General features: G+C 34.8%; 1 protein-coding gene across 1 annotated transcript in view; it reads right to left on the reverse strand.

Moving 5' to 3' along the window:
• LOC126824594 (probable E3 ubiquitin-protein ligase HECTD4) overlaps positions 1–23773 on the reverse strand; it is a 69155-nt gene that overhangs the window by 3204 nt on the left and 42178 nt on the right. Inside the window, exons 44-65 of the mRNA XM_056102038.1 lie at positions 23529–23632; positions 22792–22953; positions 20314–20462; positions 19523–19754; positions 18935–19196; positions 17958–18224; positions 17016–17269; positions 16025–16185; positions 14243–14648; positions 13889–14019; positions 10894–12756; positions 10236–10328; positions 9533–9620; positions 8632–8765; positions 7419–7609; positions 5710–5976; positions 5126–5281; positions 4217–4389; positions 3492–3644; positions 2577–2695; positions 1566–1761; positions 508–727 (exon numbers count right to left, since the gene is read on the reverse strand). Of these exons, the coding sequence (XP_055958013.1) occupies positions 508–727; positions 1566–1761; positions 2577–2695; positions 3492–3644; positions 4217–4389; positions 5126–5281; positions 5710–5976; positions 7419–7609; positions 8632–8765; positions 9533–9620; positions 10236–10328; positions 10894–12756; positions 13889–14019; positions 14243–14648; positions 16025–16185; positions 17016–17269; positions 17958–18224; positions 18935–19196; positions 19523–19754; positions 20314–20462; positions 22792–22953; positions 23529–23632 (5781 nt within the window). The remainder of the gene's footprint in view (positions 1–507; positions 728–1565; positions 1762–2576; positions 2696–3491; positions 3645–4216; positions 4390–5125; positions 5282–5709; positions 5977–7418; positions 7610–8631; positions 8766–9532; positions 9621–10235; positions 10329–10893; positions 12757–13888; positions 14020–14242; positions 14649–16024; positions 16186–17015; positions 17270–17957; positions 18225–18934; positions 19197–19522; positions 19755–20313; positions 20463–22791; positions 22954–23528; positions 23633–23773) is intronic.

Genomic DNA, 23773 nt, shown 5'->3' on the forward strand with positions numbered 1-23773 from the left:
ATAGTGTCAACATAGGATAATTTGGACAGGCTTTACTAATAGCGTCAGCAAATGATTTTTTGGGCTGGCTTTACTAATAGTGTCAACATAGAATATTGTGGACCTCCTTTACTAATAGTGGCAACATAGGATATGTTGGTCCTACTATGCCAAAGTGGTTTGGACACATGAATCCACAATACCATATTATAAATAAAAACATGAAAAATGAATGTAAATTGTAAAGTTTCTGTGTATTATTATTATCAAAAATGATTGACAGTTAAAAGTTTAAAGTGGAAGCCCTGGTTTCAACATAGGATATTTTAGGTTGGCTTTACTAATGGTGTCAGCCAATATAAGGATTATTAATAACTGGCAACTGACTTTACTAATAGTGGCAACATAGGATATTTTAAGCTAGCTTTACTAACAGTATCAACATAGGATATTTTGGGCTGGCTTTACTAACAATATCAACATCAGATATTTTGAGCTAGCGTTACTAATAGTTATGATGTTTATTACCTGTTCCATCTGGAGGAGCAATCTTCATTGGATATGGTGGAACATGTGCCGATTCTAATCCTCCATCTTGACACGGACACCTCTGAGGTATTCGTTCTTGATTACAAGCAAATTTAATAAATTTAGCTAATTCTTCTGGTGTAAAACTTTCTAATGTTTCCCAGAAATATTCTATATGAGGATCTGTATCTGTTAATCCTATCTGATACATAGTGTGCATCTGAAGATAAAAAAATATGTACATTAGCACACTCTTTCTAGAACACCTGATACCATTTCTCACAATTTGGAAAGTTTAAAAAGAGAGAGAGAGAGGGTTTAACATCCACTCAACACAAAGTAGGTCATTTCAGGACTAACATATGGTTCAATTTTATTTCTATAGTTCGCTTACTCGTACAGGTCTTTAGCAGCGGGAGGATCCGGAGAAAACCCACGAGATTGGACAGGCGACCCTACTCCTTGTCACGTACAACCGGGGAATTGAAATCATGCCAGTTGACTCAATGACAGACCTTATGTATGATACAACGCGCACTCGCTAACCATTTGGCCATCCACCCCCTACCCCTGAAAAGTTTAAATAGCTAATAATTTCTGATATTTGGAAATATTTTATTTATTATTTTATCGCAAGACTTTCCCAGTCTCATTTATGAAAATATTGACAATTTGTTACCACAATTAATAATGACTTTATTTTAGACACATTGGGCCATTAAACCCATTTCATTCATTTACAGGGCATAAAATATTGCTTATACAAGCATAGGGCCCTAACAAAAGTTGTTGTTTTTTTTTTTAAATCATAGGGCAATAAAACCTTTTTTATAAAATTGTAGGGCCATAGAACCCTTTTTAAAAAATCATAGGGCCATAAAACTTTTTTTATAGAATCATAGGACCATAAAAACATTTTAGAAAATCTTTTATTTTAACTAAATTAACGCACCTAATGCCAAATATAATACTATCTTGGACTGTTTTGGTGTGATAAGTGAAAGTGAAAACTTACGCGGAGTATAATTCTAGACCAATGAATGATATAAATTAAATACCTTTAAGAATTGTAAATTAACAATTGGTAAACCACATGTTCTAATCTCTAGATCTGTTGGTGTATATAGGTTTAATAACTGTATTGGTATAATAGATGCTAGTCCTGTCTTTAAACACTCCATTCTTCCTACATTCAATAATTCCTTTAACCGTAGATTACGTATAGCTTCTACATACTTGTGACGATTGTTCCAACTATAATATAGATTATAACTGATTAGTACAAACTTTATTTTATAAATTTCCATAATGATTGACAATAAAAAGTGTCACTTATTGAACTGACTATAATCAAGCCAGTGAAAAGAGAATATTTTAATAAGCAATTATGTACAATAGCAATTAAGGATTGCTTTCTATCAGGTATAAGATGTACCTGACAGGTATTTGTATAGTATAAGATGTACCTGACAGGTATATGTATAGTATAAGATGTACCTGACAGGTATATGTATGGTATAAGATGTACCTGACAGGTATATGTATGGTATAAGATGTACCTGACAGGTATATGTATGGTATAAGATGTACCTGACAGGTATATGTATGATAATGCTATACCTGACAAGTGTTTGTATAATCATAGGCGTACGAGCTGGGGGGGCTGGGGGGCGGCCGCCCCCCCCATTTTGGGCACCAAATGCTGGGAAAATTTGGGCACACAATTGTATTTTGTAAAAGTTGTATAAAAAAAGCTATTGTGTTCTTGAATGTGTCCAATTTAACAGAGAATTTATTATTATTATGTAACATACTAAGAACCTAACTACATTTTTTGGGCACCAACCACCACCGCCCCCAAGTCAAAAATTTCCCCGTACGCCTATGTGTATAATATATGATAATGTGGTACCAAACAGGTATATGTTATGGTGTAAGACTACCTGACAGGTATATGTATGTATGGTATAATGCTGTGTTTTTATATAATATAATGACATACCTGACAGGTATATGTAAGATATAGACGTACCTGACAGGTGTTTGTATAATATAAGATAATGCCGTACCTGACAGGTATATTATGACCACCTGGTATAAGTTCCGTATCATCACCCATCAATGAAGAATAAACAAATCTAGGATATACATCACTACATAAAGCTTGTAATTCACCTTCTGTTTCAATCTGTAATAATTCAAATATAATATCATCACTTGAGTTCATGAAATGTTCAATACCCAAACATACTTTTCAACCCACAGTTATATTGGGCATTTTATTAAGTTGTAGCTTAATATTTTCCCCTTAAAAATACATTATTATCTGTTTTTATCAAATTTTACAAGTCTATAGCAAACATGGTGCAAAATTTAACTAACTCAGATTCAACAGATGCCACCTACAACTGCCTCTCCTCACAGGGTCTGCCTTTACAGTTTTGTACCAAAAGTGCAGTCCCAGCGATTCCCAAGCTGGGTTTGCCAGTCTAATATGAATAGACTTTTGTAGACACCATTTGCCAAATATGTTATTTTGATATCTATTAAAGAACACTTAATGTTAACTTGATGTTCTTTTATACAAAACCTTAGGACTAACTATAATTTTTGCAGGGGAGAATTTCACAAGCCAGTTGAGTTCCAGTCTACTCATCATCTAAACTTTAAATCAGTCCAACACCTGTCCATATAAAAGATGATTACATCATCCTAACAAATACATGTATAAATTGAGAAAGGGGAGGTGGAACGGCAAAAATCCCCTAAAAATACTATCATAGGCTGGACAGACAGCTGACAGATGTAGAAATTGTAAAAGGGGAGGGGGAATGGCAAAACTCCCAAGAGTAGCAGAGATGTAGACATTATTCAGTGCATGTCTGTCACAACAATTTTGAGGCTCAATCCATCAGTTAGTAGAAATTTAGCTATATATTCAACCAGATAATTTTATGGAGGTAAATGTTCAAATTTGTACAAACCATTTCTATTTTTTTGATATAATTATAAGTAAGTATATCAGCTTCATGTATGTCTGTTATAGGATCAATAGTTTTTGATGTTAAACATTTCCAGAATGATGATACAATATCTAATTCTAGTGGAATGTCCGCTCTCATTGTTACTCCTAATAACTATAAGAAAAATACAATAACTAGGTAAATAAAACAATCAAAACAATAAACAACAGAATTCATAAGCTAGAGATGGAAATAGGTCACTTTGGGACTAACACATGCTTCAATTTCATTTCAATAATTCACTTGTGTGTATGGGTCTTTAGTAGTGGGAGGAAATCAGAGGATCAAGGGAAAACCAACAAGGTACTCCTTGTCTGCGATGAATTGAACGCACACCACTTGACTCAATGACAGACCTTATGATTTCATGCACACTGTAAACCACAAGATCTCCCCCACCCCGTCTTTTTCTTATCAAGAACAAGTGTCTAATCGTTCAATTGGTACGAAAAAAAATACAAGATTTTGTGTATAGCATTGGCAGCACATTAAGGATCCCATGACAGTTATAAATTGAAATCTTCCTTAGCCCAATCAGTGCACACAATTTTATTTCATTTCTTTTATTTCACAAGATAAAATATATAGAGATGATCTTTTTTAGTAGACATTTCGCAATAATTTCATATTTTTCCTTAAATACTACAATTACTTCTTTTAAACAGAAATCAATATTAAGAACTTACTTGTCCAAGGAATTGCAGAAGTTTTTCCTCTGGATACGTCATTTTACCTGGTTTCAGGAAACATTTTCCTCTGTTGATACCTGTTGATGAACTAGGACACGGAACAAGGAAAGAGATGGCGGAACTTTGTAATTCTTTGGCTATCTGCCCCAAGAAATGTCGGAATGAACCACCTACAAAACAGAATGAAAGTATTGAAGTATAATAACTGGGACAATAATTACTGAACAATATTTATATAATTTAGGTGTTTATATCCTAATATAGGAATGGTAACAATGGAAAGGAATGGGGTTTTAACATCCCATAGACACAAGACTTTGGTCATTTTAAGACCAACATATGGTAATTCTAATTTCGTATGCAATGTGAGGAAAGAGAATTTTCTTCTGTTCCTACTCATCAGGAGTAGTGCCTGCACAGTCGACAAATAAAAAATTGGAAAACAACCCTTGTCTGTTAAAATTCAATGTACACATAATAAATATAATTCAGGCTGAAAATAACCAAAATATTGTGTTGACATCAAATTCCATTACTTTCCTGTCGTTTAAAAATAGGTTTGTGTTTTTTGCTTCAGGTACCATTAACTTGAGCGTAGTGTAAATGTCTAATATTAGTCCATGAAAAAAAATATTATCGTTCCAGATACTTCCCAACCACAGCACCACATGGCCTGTTTTCATTTTAACACATACAACATAAAAAGTCTCATAATTGCCACATTCATATTCATAAGTTAATTAGCCAAATGATTCTTGACCCCCCCAAAAATAAAATAAAATAAAAATCTCCCTAATGCATCAGATATTTTTGAAGTATTGTCGAAATCAAACCAGTTGACTCAATGACAGACCTTATGATAATTATTCAGCCACCCACCCCTGCCTTATTAAATAGATATCTTACTGTTTCCATGAACTTCTTCTCCCGTCAATCTAACATTAAAGGAATATGTAGGATCACCACCACTAGCTAATCTTACACATAATCTACTAGATGGTATATTAGATAACTGTCTATATGCTTGACAATATACAGTAGAAAAACTATACTTCTTCTCTCCTATAATATATAAATATACAGGTAAAATATAACATGTTACTTGACATAATAAAGTAAATCTAAAAACAAAATATATTGAAAATATTACAAGAAAGCAGCAGCTACAGGAGATATGTTTACTTGGTGGTTTCAGAAATGGCAGAAGACAAGAAATGATAAGTAAAACATATTAGCTTTTCATCTGGGTTGGGGTAATGTTAATGGGTAATGTACTGTCTTTTTCGGCACATGAGGCACATATTTTTGACTAAACCTTTTAATATCGAGAAAGGGCGTGTCTAAAGCATGATGTTAAGCAAATCTGGGGTTTTCTGAGTCAACATAGAAGTTTGAAGATAAAAAATCATTTCTTTTCATATTAGTGAAACAGAATTTTTCAACCGTGGTTCATTATTTATTAAGTGTAGACAATAAAATAATTTACTAACCTCCGATAGTCTCTAAAGGATCTAGAGTTATCTCTGGTGCAGCTTGATCAGGTTTACGTAATGCCGTAGCATTTAATATTCTATTAACCAGGTTATTCTTCAAATCATAGAATATTATATTTCTTATCTTAGATATCACATGCGCTGTACTACGACTAAATGTAGAATAAGGTCGAAGGTCAACTAGTGGTAAGAAGAAAGACTCAAGATGAACGTTGATTTTCTGTAGTAGAGCAAATCGTAATCTTATACTCTCTAGTGGTACACCTGTAAATCAAGTCAACATAAAATTTTATCAAATAATTACTTATTTAGCACACACAGATCCTTTTTCGTTTCATTTTTTTATAGTTCAAAATTTCGTTTTACTGGTCTTTTACCACATTCTAGAAGAGTTGTTACATAACCTGTATTCTGCATGACGCGAGGGATGAGTCAATGAAACGGTCTTGTTACGGCAAGTTTTTGGAGTGAGGTGCGCGGAACTGTGGGTAAGCCACTAGAAACATCAACGCTGATTGGTTAATCAAATGTCTGACGTCATAGGGTCAAAAGCTGCTCGTATGACGTCTGACGTAACCTTCCACTACAACCGGTCAGATCTTCATGTAGTAGAGGCCATCGAGAGTGTAAAAAACAAACTGAAATATATATCTGTATATGTGTTCTAGTATATTGCTCTATCCAGTTACTAAATTTAGCGATTTGTGTAGTGAGGGTGACGACTCAAGGTATCCATCTCGGGGGGCATTCACTCAAAGAGTGAAATAACCAGCGGCTGCCAGGCAGAATACGCCCACATTTTCGAGAGATGGATAGAGAACAAGCTAAAAAGAAAGTGATTTTTCCTACAATCAAGGGCCATAATTCAGGAAATTACAATTCGATATGCGCAAATATCGAAAGGAACCGAAATCTTTGGGTTATAAACTTACATTTCAAGTTTCAACAAAATCAGATAAAAATTGTGACCTCTATAGGGTCTACAACCTTGATTTGCCATGTTTTTACGCTATTTGAGAACGAAGGGCTGCCATTTTGTCTGTCAATTTTGGGCTGAATTTTACAAAATTCGAACTCAGCCGTCCTTAGGGTGTAACGGTGATATAATTATACGTTTTTTTAAATCGGATAAAAATTATGACCTCTATAGGGTCCACAAGCTAAAAACGCGATTTTTCGTACAATCAGGGGGCATAATTCAGGAAGTTATGGTCCGATATGCGCGAATATCGAAAGGAACCGAGATCTTTGGGTTATCAACTTACATTTCAAGTTTCAACAAAATCGGATAAAAATTATGACCTCTATAGTGTCCACAAGCTAAAAACGTGATTTTTCATACAAACAGGGGCCATAATCCATGAAGTTTCAATCCAATACATGCCAATATCGAAAGGAACCGAGATCTTTTGGAGATAAACCTATATTTCAAGTTTCGTCAAAATCGGATAAGAATTGTGACCTGTAGAGTGTCCACAAACAAATTGTGGACGGACGGACGTATAAAAATAAGTTAAAGAATTAACCTGTTTGCAATATTTTTGCTGACAGTGTTTTTTCATGATTGGTGCTTCCTGTTTCAAAATGATATAATGACAATGACTTTTTAAAATTTTAAGAAAACTTTCATGAATTCATATAATTATGTCATCCATTTGCCTTATAATAAAACTCATATTTAATTTGTCCCATTAAAACAACTATACCTTGTAATTTGACATATTTATCTGAAGCTAGATCAGACTCAGACAGTATAATTTCATGTGGATGTAATCTAGCTGATCCTACAGCTAGTTGACGTGTTAGTTGATTAATATATACAACTAAAGCTGAATCCATCTCTCTTGTCCATTGTTTAGTTAATTGTTGAGCTTGATTTATATCAGTACAGGAACATCTGATAAATAAAACAAAAATGAAATGAAATGGAGTTTAACGTCTTACTGTTCTGCTCCTAAACTGGGCTAATGAAGACGGGCATACGCCATACAGTGTGCTATGAGGGAAATTTTGCCCGGACAGCGGCACTACGGCCTACTCTTATATCGAATTCCAACTGCCAAGGGATCTTTTACGTGCACGCCAATGTGTACACGGGATAAATAAAACAAATATATCTCACAGAAATGAAATGGGGTTTAACGTCCTACTGTTCTGCTCCGACTGGGCTAATGAAGATGGGCACAATGCCGTACAGTGTACTATGAGGGAAATTTTGCACGGGTGGCGGCACTATCACCTACTCCTATATTGAATTCCAACTGCCAAGCGATCTTTTTCGTACATGCCAGCGTATACACGGGACCTCGTTTTTTTGTCCCATCCAAACATCCAGACAGCTGTCCTTGTCAGGTCCTCTGTCCCACACGAATGCAGGGATCGAACACCCGACTTACAGGCCAGTATCTTACCCACTTAGCCTCCCCAATATTTCACAATGATTTGTATTCTCATAACCTCACTTAAACGGGGTACATTTTCACATACTCCTAATGATTTTTATCACTCACAAGTCATAATTCAACATGGACGGGATACTCACTCCATTCCATGACATTAACATAGCTAATGAAGAGAAGCATTTGCCAAGCAGTGTGCTATGATGTAAATTTTTACATGCACACCAATATATACACAGGACCTTTTTTTGTCTCATACAGACAAGGGGGAACAGGGCGATAAAATCCTGAGGAAATTTCTGGGTCAACACCAAGATCGTTCCCATGACCTCTTGGTTATTGAGCCAGCACCTTGCTCACCGAGCCAATGTGGGTGGACCAATGAACACAAAATATATTAACTTATACAGTTAAACAAGTTCTTGAAAATAATATGTTAAAAGGACATTTTTTTTTCAAGAATTACTAGATAATAGCCTTCAATCAGCTTTAGTTCAGTGAAAATGTTAGTATCATATACCTATTATAATGAAAATCAAATCCTGTAGCTAATAAAGCTCTCCATATGCTTCTAATATCTTGATGTCCTGTATCTATTATATACTGTAGAAAACCATCTAATGTTAACGACTTGCCTTCTCCTTTACTACCAATCTACAAATAATATCATCATTATTGAATACTATATAATACTAACAGATGACCCGGCGCTGCAAGGGTTGAAAGTAGGCCAATGCCACCTAGCCTATGTTACTCTCTGGTCCCAGCTACACCATTACACCAAATTTCAGCCTCGGGACAGACAGGCAGACAAACGACAGTCACAAATAGATAGAATAAAATTCCAGCTATCTAAAAAATTTCTTATGCATACTGTTCAAGTTTTAATTAGGCTAAATTTATCACTCTCAACTTTCTCTGATGAATGTATCAATTAGAAGAGTCTGTCCTGATTTATAGAGTAAAATCATTATATGTAGGTCTGCATATGCTAAAATGGCTCCTATTTTTATGCACAAATTGTGTCAACTGTTAAGGGCTCTTTTATGTGCACTTCAACAATCACACAGATCTACCTTGGTTTATCACACGATCCAAATGACCAGACACTTTTCCTTTCCCTGCAACAACTGGAAAATCCTGAGAAACTTGCTTGGCTAACACTGGGACTGAACCCAGAACCTCCTTGTTGGTAAACCAGAGCCACTGTGGTTCCCACAAAGACATGTTTTGAAATGTCAACAATTCGAACCTGTCCAAAACAAAAATCTTGTCTATATAATGGGGTTTAACGTCCTACTGTTCTGCTCTGACTGGGGTAATGAAGACGGTGTTGTCAATAATTGTCTGCTCACTCTTTACTGTAAACTTCAATATGTTGCAAGTAAATAAATAAAAATAATAATTATTTGTGTGTTTACCTTTAGTTCTTTAAAAGATGCAGGTAAATCTTTAGATGTTTTTTCTGGTATATCTTTACCCTTAACCTTGCGGTCTTTTATAGGATTCCTAATAACAATTAAATCAAACTTTAATAATAACAATTAAATCAAACTTTAATAATAACAATTAAATCAAACTTTAATAATAACAATTAAATCAAACTTTAATAATAACAATTAAATCAAACTTTAATAATAACAAATCAAACTTTAATAACAAATCAAATCAAACTTTAATAACAAATCAAACTTTAATAACAATTAAAGTAAACTTTAATAACAATTAAAGTAAACTTTAATAACAATTAAATCAAACTTTGGTATACTGTACTGTATATCAATAATAATAATAATTTACATTTATGATTGCGCTCAATCCATCCAAACTAGGTCATTTTGGGATTAACACATGGTTCAATTTTATTTCAATAATTTGCTTGCGTGTAGGGGTCTTTAGCAGTGGGAGGAAACCAGAAGACCTGGAGAAAACCCATGAGGTTGGACAGGCAACCCTACTCCTTGTCACATTCAACTGGGGAATCTAAACTACACCAGTTGACTCAATAACAGACCTTATGATACAGCACGCACATGCTAACCATTCGGCCATCCAACCCCGCCAGAACTAATACCAGTGTTTTATCCTATAGTTTCAACAAAAGGAATGAAGACTTTGACATACTTTTCTAGTGTACCAAATACAACTTTCTCTTTTGTAGATCTGGGAGATTTTTTGGCTGGTTTACCCTTTCCATTTTTATCACTTGGTGGTTGACTGAAAAAAAAAACAATACACAAAAGGGGAGGTTATTTCAGGACTAACATATGGTACAATTAATTTTCAATAATTCACTTGTATTCAGTCTTTAGCAGTAGGAAGGAAAACTTGAGGGCCTAGGGAAAACCTTGTAATTGAAACCATATCACTAGACTCAAAAGCATTCTGGCATGCGATTTGTGTGCCAATCTTAAAATGTTCAATGCGTCTTAAATATTGGATATCAGGGCCCTGTTAAAGATAAAATCCAATTTTAGTAAATTCTTCAGTTTTGATTGGCTAAGCACTAAAATCAATCTAATATTATCCAATCAAATTACTAAAATTTGGATTTTTATCTTAGTTAAAATTTTATGAAACAGGCCACAGAAGCCCATCTTTTCACAGTAAGATAACAACATCAATGTTGATTTAAATTGACCAATAAGTCGTGTTTGCAATGTCGAAGACTGTGGATGATATTGAGTTAAAGACTTAAGATACTTTAAAGTGCCTGCATCACACCCACCAGTAACCCAACCCCACAAGGTTAAATTTAAGGAAGATACATAAAACAACTTACGCCTCTTTATCAGGTGTTCTAACTGTACCATACTGTAATAATATATGTGTTACCAGATCGGCTAATGGTTTCTTTGGTGGTCTCATATTGTTCAAAAATAAATATAACATATTATCTTGTGAATTCTTCAATATATGTTCTTTCTCTAATGTAATAAATCCAGATCGTAGATCAACAATTCCAGTCTGCTGGGCGACAAAATAGCAACTGTGGAATATATCCGTGAATGATCTGACAGCGCCCTCTTGTAACTGCATCTGTCCACCACAGTATAGTTTATATGATAAAAAGTTCTCCAGAGCCATATTAGAACTCTGGACTTCCGTTAACAACGATGAGTTGACTGTCGAAATAGACAGAACTTCGTCTGGTATGTCAATCAAACCTTCTTCGTCGCTATTTAAACCAATCACAATAGGTTTACATTTATACAATGATTTTTTGACAGCCTCGAGTTTAGCTCCTGCTGGTAGTGCAATAACAGCGAATCTGTTAGAACATGGAGGAGTTGTTTTTTCTGCTGCTTCTCCTGGTTTCTCTGGTAGTTTTATTTCATAGTTAGGAACATATAAGCCATCTTTATCCAGTCCTCCATGAACACTACATACTTTATTAACAGCCTGTTTGATCTTGTCTACGGGTACATGTTCTGGTATTCCTGTTAAAATCAACAAACGGGAATGAGCAGACGGGATTGTTAATTCCTTATAAGCCTCTGTGACAGCTTCGGATAAAACTTTTTCATTACTTTCTTCACTAAAAGCCAAACTCCTGATTAAAGTATTGACTGAAACCACTCTTTTAAACCATGACTGTTCGTCTGTTTTAAGACTGGTAGAGCTGGACTGTTTAGAACTGGGTGATGTTGATAAGTTTGTTGTATCAGTACTTGTAGAAGCTACAGATAAGCTACTGCTACTGCTGGCTGCGAGAGATTCCGTGGCCGTTGATGAATCGCTCTCACTTACTCTGGGACTAGCTGATGTCTTTCTTCCAGACGTTGACCTTTCTCTTTCCTTTTTCGATTTAAGTTTCTTCTTTTTGACAACTGCTCCGCTACCTGGTGATGTAGCTGTTACTTCAGGAGCTGTTGCACCTTCGGATTTCTCACTGCAGCCATCGTTGACTTCTGATATGGCAAGATTTACTTCCATCAAGGCATGGAAATAGGTTGAAAATCGACCTGAATCAGAAGCACCAATTCCTGAAGCTGATTGCCAGTCTTTGATCTGGTCTTCGTACAATTTCTTTAATTCTACTGGAAGATTATTCAAGAGACCTTGTAGTGGACTAAATCTTTTATTTACATGAGTCAAGCCATTCCCATGTCCACCAGCGCTAAAATCTAAAATTCTAAATGCCTGTGCCAGAATATGAAATACAAATTCTTTGATTAAAGCTGGTATGTCTGTTCTCCAGATATAGCTACACAATTGTTCAATTACGTAACCGAACACAGATGGCGTTATTGTTATATTATCTAAGCTCCATAAACTAGGCTGTTGTTCAAGGGTTGGAAAGGATTTCTGGTGTGGAAATTCTCCACGGTGAAGTTCACAGCCCTTCATACCACATCCAAATTTTTCTGTCAACAAGGTTTCCAGATATGTGATGGCCGTCAGAAATTGCAAGGGTAGAGCATGTATTGTAAGAATTATACCAGGAGGAGGTGCTACTCCTACTCGTACATTTACACGATCACCAGGTATTATAGCCGGACAATATTGTTCATTCATATTACTAGAGGAGGTGACATCATTAGGATAACTGACAACTAGTTGACGGACAGGTTCTCCAGATTTTTTGACACGTCTGCCTGTGTGAGTACTTATTCTAGCCCAAGGTGATTTATACGGTGATGACCTGCAAGAGATAAATTGATAAGTAACTAAGATGGCACGATGCCGTAAATACTGATGTACAGCTCTTAAACATACATTATGCAAGAGCTAAATCTGTCTATTGCAGGTCTTTCTTTAGGCCTGAAATGTTATCTAAATTATTAATTAGATATTAATTAACTTATCAAGACCATAATCAACTCTTGATGCCATCGTTAGCCTGAGATATTTAGTGGATTTGAATACGTTTTGTGATGGATAATTTAACGTAAAAGTAGATAATCAATACTTGCTTTATCATCATACCAATGGTAGTAATGATGATCAAGGATAGCCTAACATTGAATCGCTAATATCTTGGTTCAGAGTGAAGCAATTTGCCTGAAATTTTCAGCATATTCCGTTTTCATTATCGATTTTTCAACTATTATAGCGAGAAATGTCAGCTCTTTATCTAATCTTACCTAATGCCCATTTAATTTAGCTATAAGTAGATGTAAACCCTTTCGCACTTGGAACATGCACATATTGACTACCCCAATTCCTTTGAGAATACTACAGAAAAAATATAGGTACATCCCTGAACAGAGCGAAACTGTCTGAAACTGCTATTTCTTAGACCACCAATGATATGTGAATAGCATTCCGCAACATAGGACCATTTAGTACTTTGTGTGGGGGGCACAGCAGTACATGATACAGGGCAGTTTGGGGTGGTCTAAGGAGCCCTACTTAGGGCAGTTTAGGGCAGTCTAATAGCTAAAGTGTTAACTTAAAAACTGATATACAACACATGCTTTGTTGGGCAGTCCTCTCTGAATAAGGGTGCGTGTTATTTACAAGAATAAAAAATTTTGAACTTTCAATACAAAAAAGATTTATTTTCTTGTTGAAACATTTCCCATATATGGTGTCTTTGCATCAAATTAAAAGACACCATATTATGGTTATAATAAGGGATACAATTACCTTGAACCACCTATCTTCTAGATCAATTAATTACGTATGTTTATGCCTCAACTATCCTAAAACCTCACAGATCAATCAATTACGTACGTTTATGCCTCCACTACCCTAAAACCTTACAGATCAATCAATTATGCATGTTTATGCCTCAACTTTCCTAAAACCTTACAGATCAATAAATTACTTACTCTTTTTTAGCTCCTTTAGGATCTGTTTTACATGAGACCACAAGACAGGCTGCTCCTGGAAATTCTACATCTTGTATAGTTTTCAAATTACTCACAGGAAACTCCATACATGCAAACATCTCGGGAGCATTCTATAAATAGAATTACAAAATTGAAGAAAATGCTGAATTCTATGGAATACAATTATGTTTATTGCTGGGTGACATTTCAACTAGGGTACTCCAGTTTAAAATTGAAGAGTGTCTGAAAGAGATGTTATTATTGGATTCCAATATAACAAGCCTAACTATTGGTCATGTAAAACAACTGATTTGCATAAAAACTATATCTGATATATGTAGATTGAACACTTACTGGTAAACAAGAGCAAATTTGATTGGTCAATTCTAGAAGATAATCTTCTCCTTGATTGGCTGCTCTTGATATTGCAATAGCCAGCTCTCTTTGTAACCTTTTAGCATCACTAAACATAATGCTACTCAATGAACAAGCCATTGTATTCAAAGTTTTATTTGGTTCACAAGTTGTTCCTATTAAGGAAGTCTGAATTATGCCTGCTGAAGTGGGAGGAGCCAACAATTCACCAGCCAATAGTTGAATGTTTTCTAAATCAAGCTGTTGAAGAGTGGCAGCACATGATTCCTGTGGAGAGCAATCATTGGTCACCTCCATTCCAGGAGAATTGCAATGTTCTATTAGATAGAGGAAAGCTGTTCTCAGGAAATGTTTCATCAGATAATTCTCTCTTGAAATCAATTCACTGAAAGACAAAAATGAAAAAATATTAGATTTAAAATAAATATTTGATAACAACCATTTTATAAGGTTGTTACTATGGCAAATATAGCATTTCTCACCATATACAATAAAAAGTATTTTACAAAAGCACACAATGACCAAACTGATCAGCAGTAAATATTAGCTTGGTTGTCAATACCACTGATAGGGATGACATCGGGGTGAGTTAATTAGCTCTCAATATTAACTTTTTCTCTTCTGCAAATTAAATACTATAACATTTTAAATTATTAGAAATATAAATAAAGTTGTTTTAAGTATATCTGGATAAAAAAATATTTCCTGTTTAGTGTAAATGGGTACATAAAATAATACATGTTCGCGTAAAATGAGTAAAACACTCCAATTCTGCCTATAGCAGTTTGTATTACTACGTCCGATGTAAACCACACATTTTGTACAGAGTTAAGAAAAGGCTATCGCATTACTGCTGTGAAAGAGATTGTACTATGACTAGTCTGTTTTTCTTAACAACTGAATGATATGTGGGCATAATTTCCTTGTTATCCCTGAGAAACAGAGGCAAAATATTCTGAAAGGTTCTTCTCGGGCTACACTTTGATACAAACCCAGGAAATCGCAGTAGAAAGATATCATGTATTTAGGGCCAAAATAAATTAAATGACGAAAAATTAGTTTGACCTCATTAGCATGGATTTACATTTATACTTTTCTTCTGTCAATATTTTTGGATTGCGCTACTCATTTTATTTTTGTTGTTCTTGGGGGGCGAGACGCTCTTCGAGAAAAGCCTAGACCTCTGTCAATTCAAGAAGTTTGGCATGCTTGTTCCTTGGACAATTCTGCATCAATTCTTCATGTCACGTCACAATTTGAAGACGGCTATGATGACATCATGATCAGTTCCTGGTTCATAGTACACTTGTGTGTGTTATAACAATAAAAGTAGAAGTGAAGATAATAAGAATAACTAGCAGATGACTTGGTGCTGCACGGGTTGAAAGTAGTATAATTCCTAATACAGAAGCGATAGTCCAACGCCACCAGGCCTATGTTAATCCCCAATCTAAACTACCCCTAAAAACCAAATTTCAGCCTCGGGATAGCCCTAGTGTAACCGCCAACCTTGAACAAACAAACAAACAAACAAATGAAATGAAATGGAGTTTAACGTCCTACTGTTCTGCTCCTAACTGGGCTAATGAAGACGGGCATACGCCATACAATGTGCTATGAGGGAAAGTTTGCCCGGACAGCGGCACTACGGCCTACTCTTATATCGAATTCCAACTGCCAAGGGATCTTTTACGTGCATGCCAATGTGTACACGGGACACAAACAAACAACAGTCACAAATATTTGTATAGATACGCTTACCCGTGAATATGTATATTAGATGTATCTAGAGTTTGTCCACCAGATATAGATGCTTTACGTAAACCTTGTGGTGGTTTCTCTAAACTCTGTATAGGATACCAGAATCGCACTAATACTCCTTCACTTCTTAAATATGTCTCTACTTGTACTAACTCATTGGGCTACAAAATATCAGTTAATTTATCATCTTTACAATTCATATATCAAAATATAATTCTAATTTCGAAACATCTTCTATGTTTTCCACTCAACGGGAGATAAAAGTATAAAATAGATTTGCTTTAACTGTATATGTAGTAGAGTAGAATAAAGACCTTCGCTTCTTGAATTGATCTGCATGGCAAAAAATATAATACTTTAGAAGGGATGCAGAACCTGTATCCAAGCAAAAATGCTTACTGTGTCTAGAAGAAGTAGAACACTGGATAGGGTATGTTTATTGTGTCTAGAACATTGGGCAGGGAATGCCTACTTTGTATAGAAGAAGTAGAACACTGGATAGGGTATGCTTAAAGTTTTCTAGAACATCGGGCAGGGTATGCTTCTTGTTTCTAGAACATCAGGCAAGGTATGCTTCTTGTTTCTAGAACACTGGGTAGGATATGCTTATTGTTTCTAGAACACTGGGCAGGGTATGCTTATTGTTTCTAGAACACTGCGCAGGATATGCTTACTGTTTCTAGAACACTGGGCACTGAATGCTTACCGTGTTTGGAACACTGGGCAGTTTATGCTTACTTTGTCTAGAACACAACATACTTTCTTTTGAGGTACGCAGGTCACAATTTTATGGAATATAATTACTGCTTATTACTGAGCGACATTTCAACTAGGCTTCTCTAGTCATTATCAAGCCTATTGAAACGTCACTCAGTAATCAGCAGTAATTGTATTCCATAGAATTTTGACCTGTATATTTCTAGTTCTATTGCTAAATGCCATTGAGATTTGACAACTAAGACATCTTTTGATGTACAAAAGCAGAACTTACTGAATCAATTTCTAGCACAGTTCCAGTGGCACCGAATGTTTTAAACATACTTCTAACAGCAAATTTTGGTAGTACTGTAGATGATGAGTGATGGAGTCGTATAATAACTGTTGTTCCTTTCTTTACTCTCTCGATTGTAAATTTAGCTAAATCTTCTTTTATATCATCTATAGTAGGTAGATGTAGATCTCGTGGTATTCCACCATTTTCTTCATATAGAAATTCTACAGTTTGTCTAGCTATATCAGTCATACCTTTAATATATATATATAAAAAAATAAATATCTTTAAAATAAATAAATAAAGAATTTAAATATAAAAAATAATAATAATAATAAAAAAAATATCAATAAATAAAAATTGTGGCTGCTATCTCCTGCCTCAATCCCAAATTAAATAGATGAATTACTTGCCCCACATTTTATAAAACATCTAGCAATCAAATTGTTTATCACTCTGCTTATTGTAAAACTAATATTAGACAAATAATTCATGTAACAAAAATTTACACTGGATGGAGGAACGGATGGGGGGGGACAACAAAATATAGTTTAAAGTGCCTAAAAATCAGACTGATGTCCCCATCTCAATACCCAATAAATAGATGACACTTATTAATTACTATTTTTTATAACATATTTAGCAATCTAATTGTTTATCACTATATATTAGACAAGGTATTGATCTATCGCAACTTTACACCGGATGAAGGGTTGGATGGAGGCACAATAATAAATAGTTCAACATACCTAAAAAATGAGACTGATGTCCCCTGCCTCAATACCAAATACATAGATGACACTTCATAATTAATTTTTATAAAGTATTTAACAATCTAATTGTTTAATACTCTGCTTATTATCAAACTTATATTGGACAAACTATTTATGTACAACAAATGGAGGGACAGATGGGGTTACAATTATAAACAGTACATCTTACCTAACTGAAGAGCTCCACGAATCTGTTCTAACCCATCTTTTCTTTCAGCTTCGTTTCTAAATCGTCGTCTGATTATAGGGAATACTTTCTGTTCCCATGCTTTAACCAACAAGGCATAGTGATCTTCTACAGGCATATCATCTTCCATTGGTTCTTCATCTGATTGGTCATCTTGTACCACCTGACCAGTTATATTAGGTCCCATCTGTATCATGTTACTATAACTATCTAAAACTTTATACTGTAAACACGTATCGGTGGAATAGTCTGAAATAAATTGTTATAAAGAAATATCTTATTTCAAAACCTTTCATTCATTTTGTAAAGTGGGACCGATATTTTTCTATAATTTTCCAAACCATTGCTGGAAGAGCTAGAGAGAGAGAGAGGGAGTTTAATGTCCACTCAACACAAACTAAGTCATTTCGGGACTAACATATGGTTCAATTTTATTTCGATAGACCCTACAATTTGTTACAGACAAATGGGGAATCAAAACCATGTCACTTGACTGAATGACAGACCTTATGATTTAAAGTGCATGCGTTAACCATTTGGCCACTAAATTCCCCATTTAAAAGACAAATGCAGTGCTATTTCACACAATAGCCCTATAGTAATATATTATAATTACCATTAAGTGGTGATGGTGTATTAGTCCTATAGTAATATATTATAATTACCATTAAGTGGTGATGGTGTATTAGTCCTATAGTAATATATTATAATTACCATTAAGTGGTGATGGTGTATTAGTCCTATAGTAATATATTATAATTACCATTAAGTGGTGATTGTGTATTAGTCCTATAGTAATATATTATAATTACCATTAAGTGGTGATGGCGTATTAGTCCTATAGTAATATATTATAATTACCATTAAGTGGTGATGGCGTATTAGTCCTATAGTAATATATTATAATTACCATTAAGTGGTGATGGCGTATTAGTCCTATAGTAATATATTATAATTACCATTAAGTGGTGATGGTGTATTAGCTGTTTTAAGTAAGATGCCATCTTGTGATGTAATTTCTTCTGTATCTAAACTAACACCACTACTAGTATTAGTCAATCCTTCCTCTTCTGTATCAGAATTAGGATGAAACGGCAGATGTCCAAATGATTCACGAATTTCTCTCGTTAAATCACTAGCTGCTTCTGCTGCATCACGATGTTCTTGACCTTCAGCAAAGGCAAACGGATGAGCTCCAAAATTAGCTTGTACTCGACAATTCTGTTGATAAAAAAAGATAATGGTATAAAGGTATTAGATTTAAAATGTATGCGAGTGTTTGGTTAAAATGGATCCGAGTGTCAATCTACATTAACGGGAAGTAGAAGAGCAGTAAAATTAATGGGATTTCAGGCAACAATGCAATCCCTGTCTGAATAAGAAAATGTCTCAATCTACCACAAGAGCTGAAACATAATTTGTTGTATCTATGAATCAAGTACCATCCTTATCTTTTTAATCATGTTTATCTATTTCATACACCAAATTTTCTTTCTATGATCTATCATCATAAAGTTATGGCTTTATTTGAGAACATGGCGATTTACCTTTTTCTGTATGTGTACAACAGGAAACATACCACCAGAAACATCATCTATAGTATTAGGTAATTTCTGTCCTTGATGTGTAAAATATACTCGACCTTTAGGATTGTCTATATTAGAACCTGTCCTTTCCCATCCTATTCCTGCTATATCACCTTTACCTAGTGTTATATCCATACGGACACTTCTCCATTGTAATAAACTAGCTCCATTATAATGTACAGCTTTACCATTACTAAATTAACAAATAGTTTTACATGAAATACAGTACAAGAAGGGATCAGAATTTAGGAACTATAACGATTTTCCCAATCTGATTAAAATACAGATCTATATTTCGTTTCGTTTTTTTATACTTTCAATACACTACATGACATCAGACATTGATTAATCAATCAGCGTTGATGTTTCTAGTGGTTTACCCAAAGTTCCGTGCATCTAATGCCAAGAACTCTACGTAACAGACCGTTTCATTGGCTAATCCCTCACTTCAACCAGAATGCATGTTATATAACAATTCTTCCAGATCCTAGTGTAGTAAAGACAAGTAAAACAAAATTTTGATCTACAAAAAACGAATGAAATTGGATCTGTGTTTTAATCAGATATCGATTTTCCCAATAATTTTGAAAGTATATCAAGTTCCCATTAATTTATGAAGTATATCGATTTGCCCAGTAATTTAACACAGGTATCTTCAGACTAAACCTTTTTCATTTATCAATCAAGTTTTGGATTTTAAAAAGATATCATCATAAATTCTGCAAACTAACAATTTACATAACAATACTTACTTTAACAGTAGACATGTACCAATAGGGTTTGTCCACGCACCATCTTTTTTCTCTGCTGCTGGAGCAAAACCAAACGATACCATAACTCCACTATCATCCTGACTGTCACCTAAGGAACATATCTTTATCTCCCAATAAAACGATGGTGCCTATAAATATATAATTATACAGTCTTAAATCACAGGTGTGAGGTCATCCTTTGATATTGGCTTACCATTATTTCAAATAATCTAAGGGCAATGTACCAATCATACATTATTTTATACTAGATGAAATATTGGACACGTGTGATATATCACATGAAATATTGGACTCACGTGATGATTTCATTGATATGTATGTGCGGAATAATGTCTGTATTTTAAGTTGTTTAATGATCTCAAGCAAAACATTGTGTATTATGTTAAAACAACGCTCGGAATAACGTTCTCGTGCAGTATCAATATATTACTTAATGTTACACTCTCAACCTTCAAACATAGCCTCTGTGTGAAATAGCGTTCTATAAATGACATTATTATTATTATTATACGCACAACCACCATCTAAAAGAGATTAGTGTAGTCTATAATCGTCATTTGAATTCCTTTCTCACTACAATAGCTCATTCATTTAAAGAATTTATGATGGTAAATTGTAATCACTCTTATCCCTTAAAATTCTACTTATCGACTTTACTTTCTCAGCTTTTACACTAAAAGAGATAGCGAAACTGGGTTTAAAATCCACTCGACACAAACTAGGTCATTTTGGGACTAACATATGGTTCAATTTTCTTTCAATAGGGGTCTTTAGCTTTGGAAGGAAACTGGAGGATCCAGATAAAATCCACGCAGTTGGACAGGCGACGCTATCTCATGTATAGGTGTGAGATCGAAAATACTCCACGTTGGACAATTTGGGACACACACCCCCTTTAGTATTTGAGTATTATATAAGAGTTATTCATAGTATAATCAGGCCTTCACGTAAAAGGAGCGCGATCGCTCTCGCTCTCCTGGACGCGCCTGGATGTCAGTCGAGGTGCGCTTTTTATAGCTCTCCTCAATGTCTAATTTGACTCCCCTCAAAGAAAATAATCAGGAAAAATATACTCAGTATACTGGGCCCTTATTCACGAAAACTTAAACTAAGATACAAAAGAAATTTTAAGAAATACTGCAATTCGATTGGCTGACCAATATGCAAATTGGATATATGCAAATTGATTTTACTGGTCAGCCAATCGAATTGCAGTATTTCTTAAAATTTCGATTGTATCTTAGTTTAAGTTTCCGTGAATAAGGGCCCAGGTAACGAAAAATACTGTCAATATCATATCGACAATCTACTTGCTTGTCGCCTACAATAACAGTCATACCTTAGTGAGAATCGGCCATCCGGTTCATAATCCGAGTAATTAGCACATTTAACGGTAATTTTGATAATTCGGCAAAAAAAACCCCCAAAAAGCCTGCTGGTTATTCATAACAGGTCCACTAAGTTTCTTTGTAATAATAAACCACGTGGCGAAGGTAGACATCTCGCTCCGCATGGATTGTGAATCTCGTGCTTCGCACCCCGTCTTCGACTCTCGATCCGTACGAATTCTAGGTAGATATGAAAATAATAATTGGATAATGCATTTTATGGTTTCACTGACCCATTGTTAGTTAAATTTAAATATCCATTGAATAATCCCCGATAGAACACCGGATATCCCGAGAAACAGACATTAGTAATATATTTTTCCGTCAAGATCTTCAATGCTTTCAGATTCCCGATAACACGTGACATGCATTGGTTGGAATTAGGTCAATAAACCAACATTGCAAGATTTAGTTTTAAATAGTGTTTTAGTTTTATTCAATTTTATTTTTTACACATGCTGACAGGGATTTATTCTTAAAAATATTGCCCTTTTTATTTAACGCCATGGCATAGTCGTGCGGAATTTTATTTTATATAAAGCAATTTCAATCATGGGAGTCACATGGTCATTATTTCGCTTGTCTTTCATCCACAAATGAATAAAAACATTATAAGTTACGTGATAGACAAAACATTAATTTGTGTTTTAAATATGAAGAAATATCATGGTGTCGTATCAGCTTATTTTGGCCGTAGTAGAAAAATCCTAATTTCGATTGACTGATGATATCCGTTTATCCATCAAATAAACGAAGACAGTAGTCTATTCAGGAGTATTACTGACTTGAACTTGTTGAAGTCAGATATTAAAGTTAACAGGAGCTTCGAATTACGCTGTTTCTTACCGGGACCTCATTTGACCCAATTCTGGCCGTTTGGTTTCGAAATGGATTAAAATCTATGGACTTTATCACAAATGCTAACTAAGCTCTCCTCAAGAGATTCGGGAGAGCTTTCTCAGGAGAGCGATTTCCCCTTTTTCCAATTTCAGGAGAGCTTTTTTTGACTCTCGAGGAATTTATTCACGTGAAGGCCTGTATAATTGAATGCTATAATAGTTTTATTTACCTGTGTAGGTATTGGTTGATTAGCATAGATCATACAACCTCTAGGTAAACCACTACTGGCACTTGGATCACCAAGAAATGTTACAGATGTTAAACCATGAGAAAATAAACATGCTCTAGCAGGTGGGAAATTACAACCAGCATTCCATACCATTTCTTTACCCTGCAATAAATCAAGAACATTTTATAAAGTGGAAAAAATTTATAATAATATGTTTAACTTTGATTAAAACAATATTATAAACAGAATATGCCACTTAACCACAGTTTTGCAAACAATGCTGTAGATTAACACCTGTCATTCTTTTAAAAAAGCAACACATATATAAATGAAATGAAATGGGGTTTAATGTCCTACTGTTCTGCTCCGACTAGGCTAAAGAAGACGGACATATGCCATACAGTGTGCTGTGAGGGAAATTTGCCAGGGTCATGGCCTACTCTTATACCAAATTCCAACTGCCAAGGGATCTTTTACGTGGACACCAATGTATACATGGGACCTCAGTTTTTCGTACCGTCCGAGCGACTAGACAACTGTCCTTTTCAGGCCCTCCGTCCTGCACCACTGACAAGGGTAAACCACATCGGAAAATCCTGACGAACTTTCTCGACCAATGCAGGGATGAAACACGCAAACTCCAGGCTAGCAAGCCAGCGTCTTACCCGCTTAGCCACCGTAGCTAAATCTCATATATAAAAGTCTTAGGTATATGTATATACATATATAATACTTACAGCTTTTGTGTTGTTTTTACATGGAGGAGGAGGAGGTTTAGCACAATCTCTATATAACATTCTCAATCTTTCTACATGAGCTTCTATAACTGGTTTACGACTACCTGTTAATCATTATATAAATCAATATAAAATATTATCTGTTTACATTATATACCTCATTATATACAAAAACATTATTATTAATATTGTTAACAATTCTAATACTGCACTAATTCCACATTATATACAAAAACATCAATCAT

This window comes from Patella vulgata, chromosome 6, assembly GCF_932274485.2.
Source record: "Patella vulgata chromosome 6, xgPatVulg1.2, whole genome shotgun sequence".
Classification (NCBI taxonomy): domain Eukaryota; kingdom Metazoa; phylum Mollusca; class Gastropoda; family Patellidae; genus Patella; species Patella vulgata.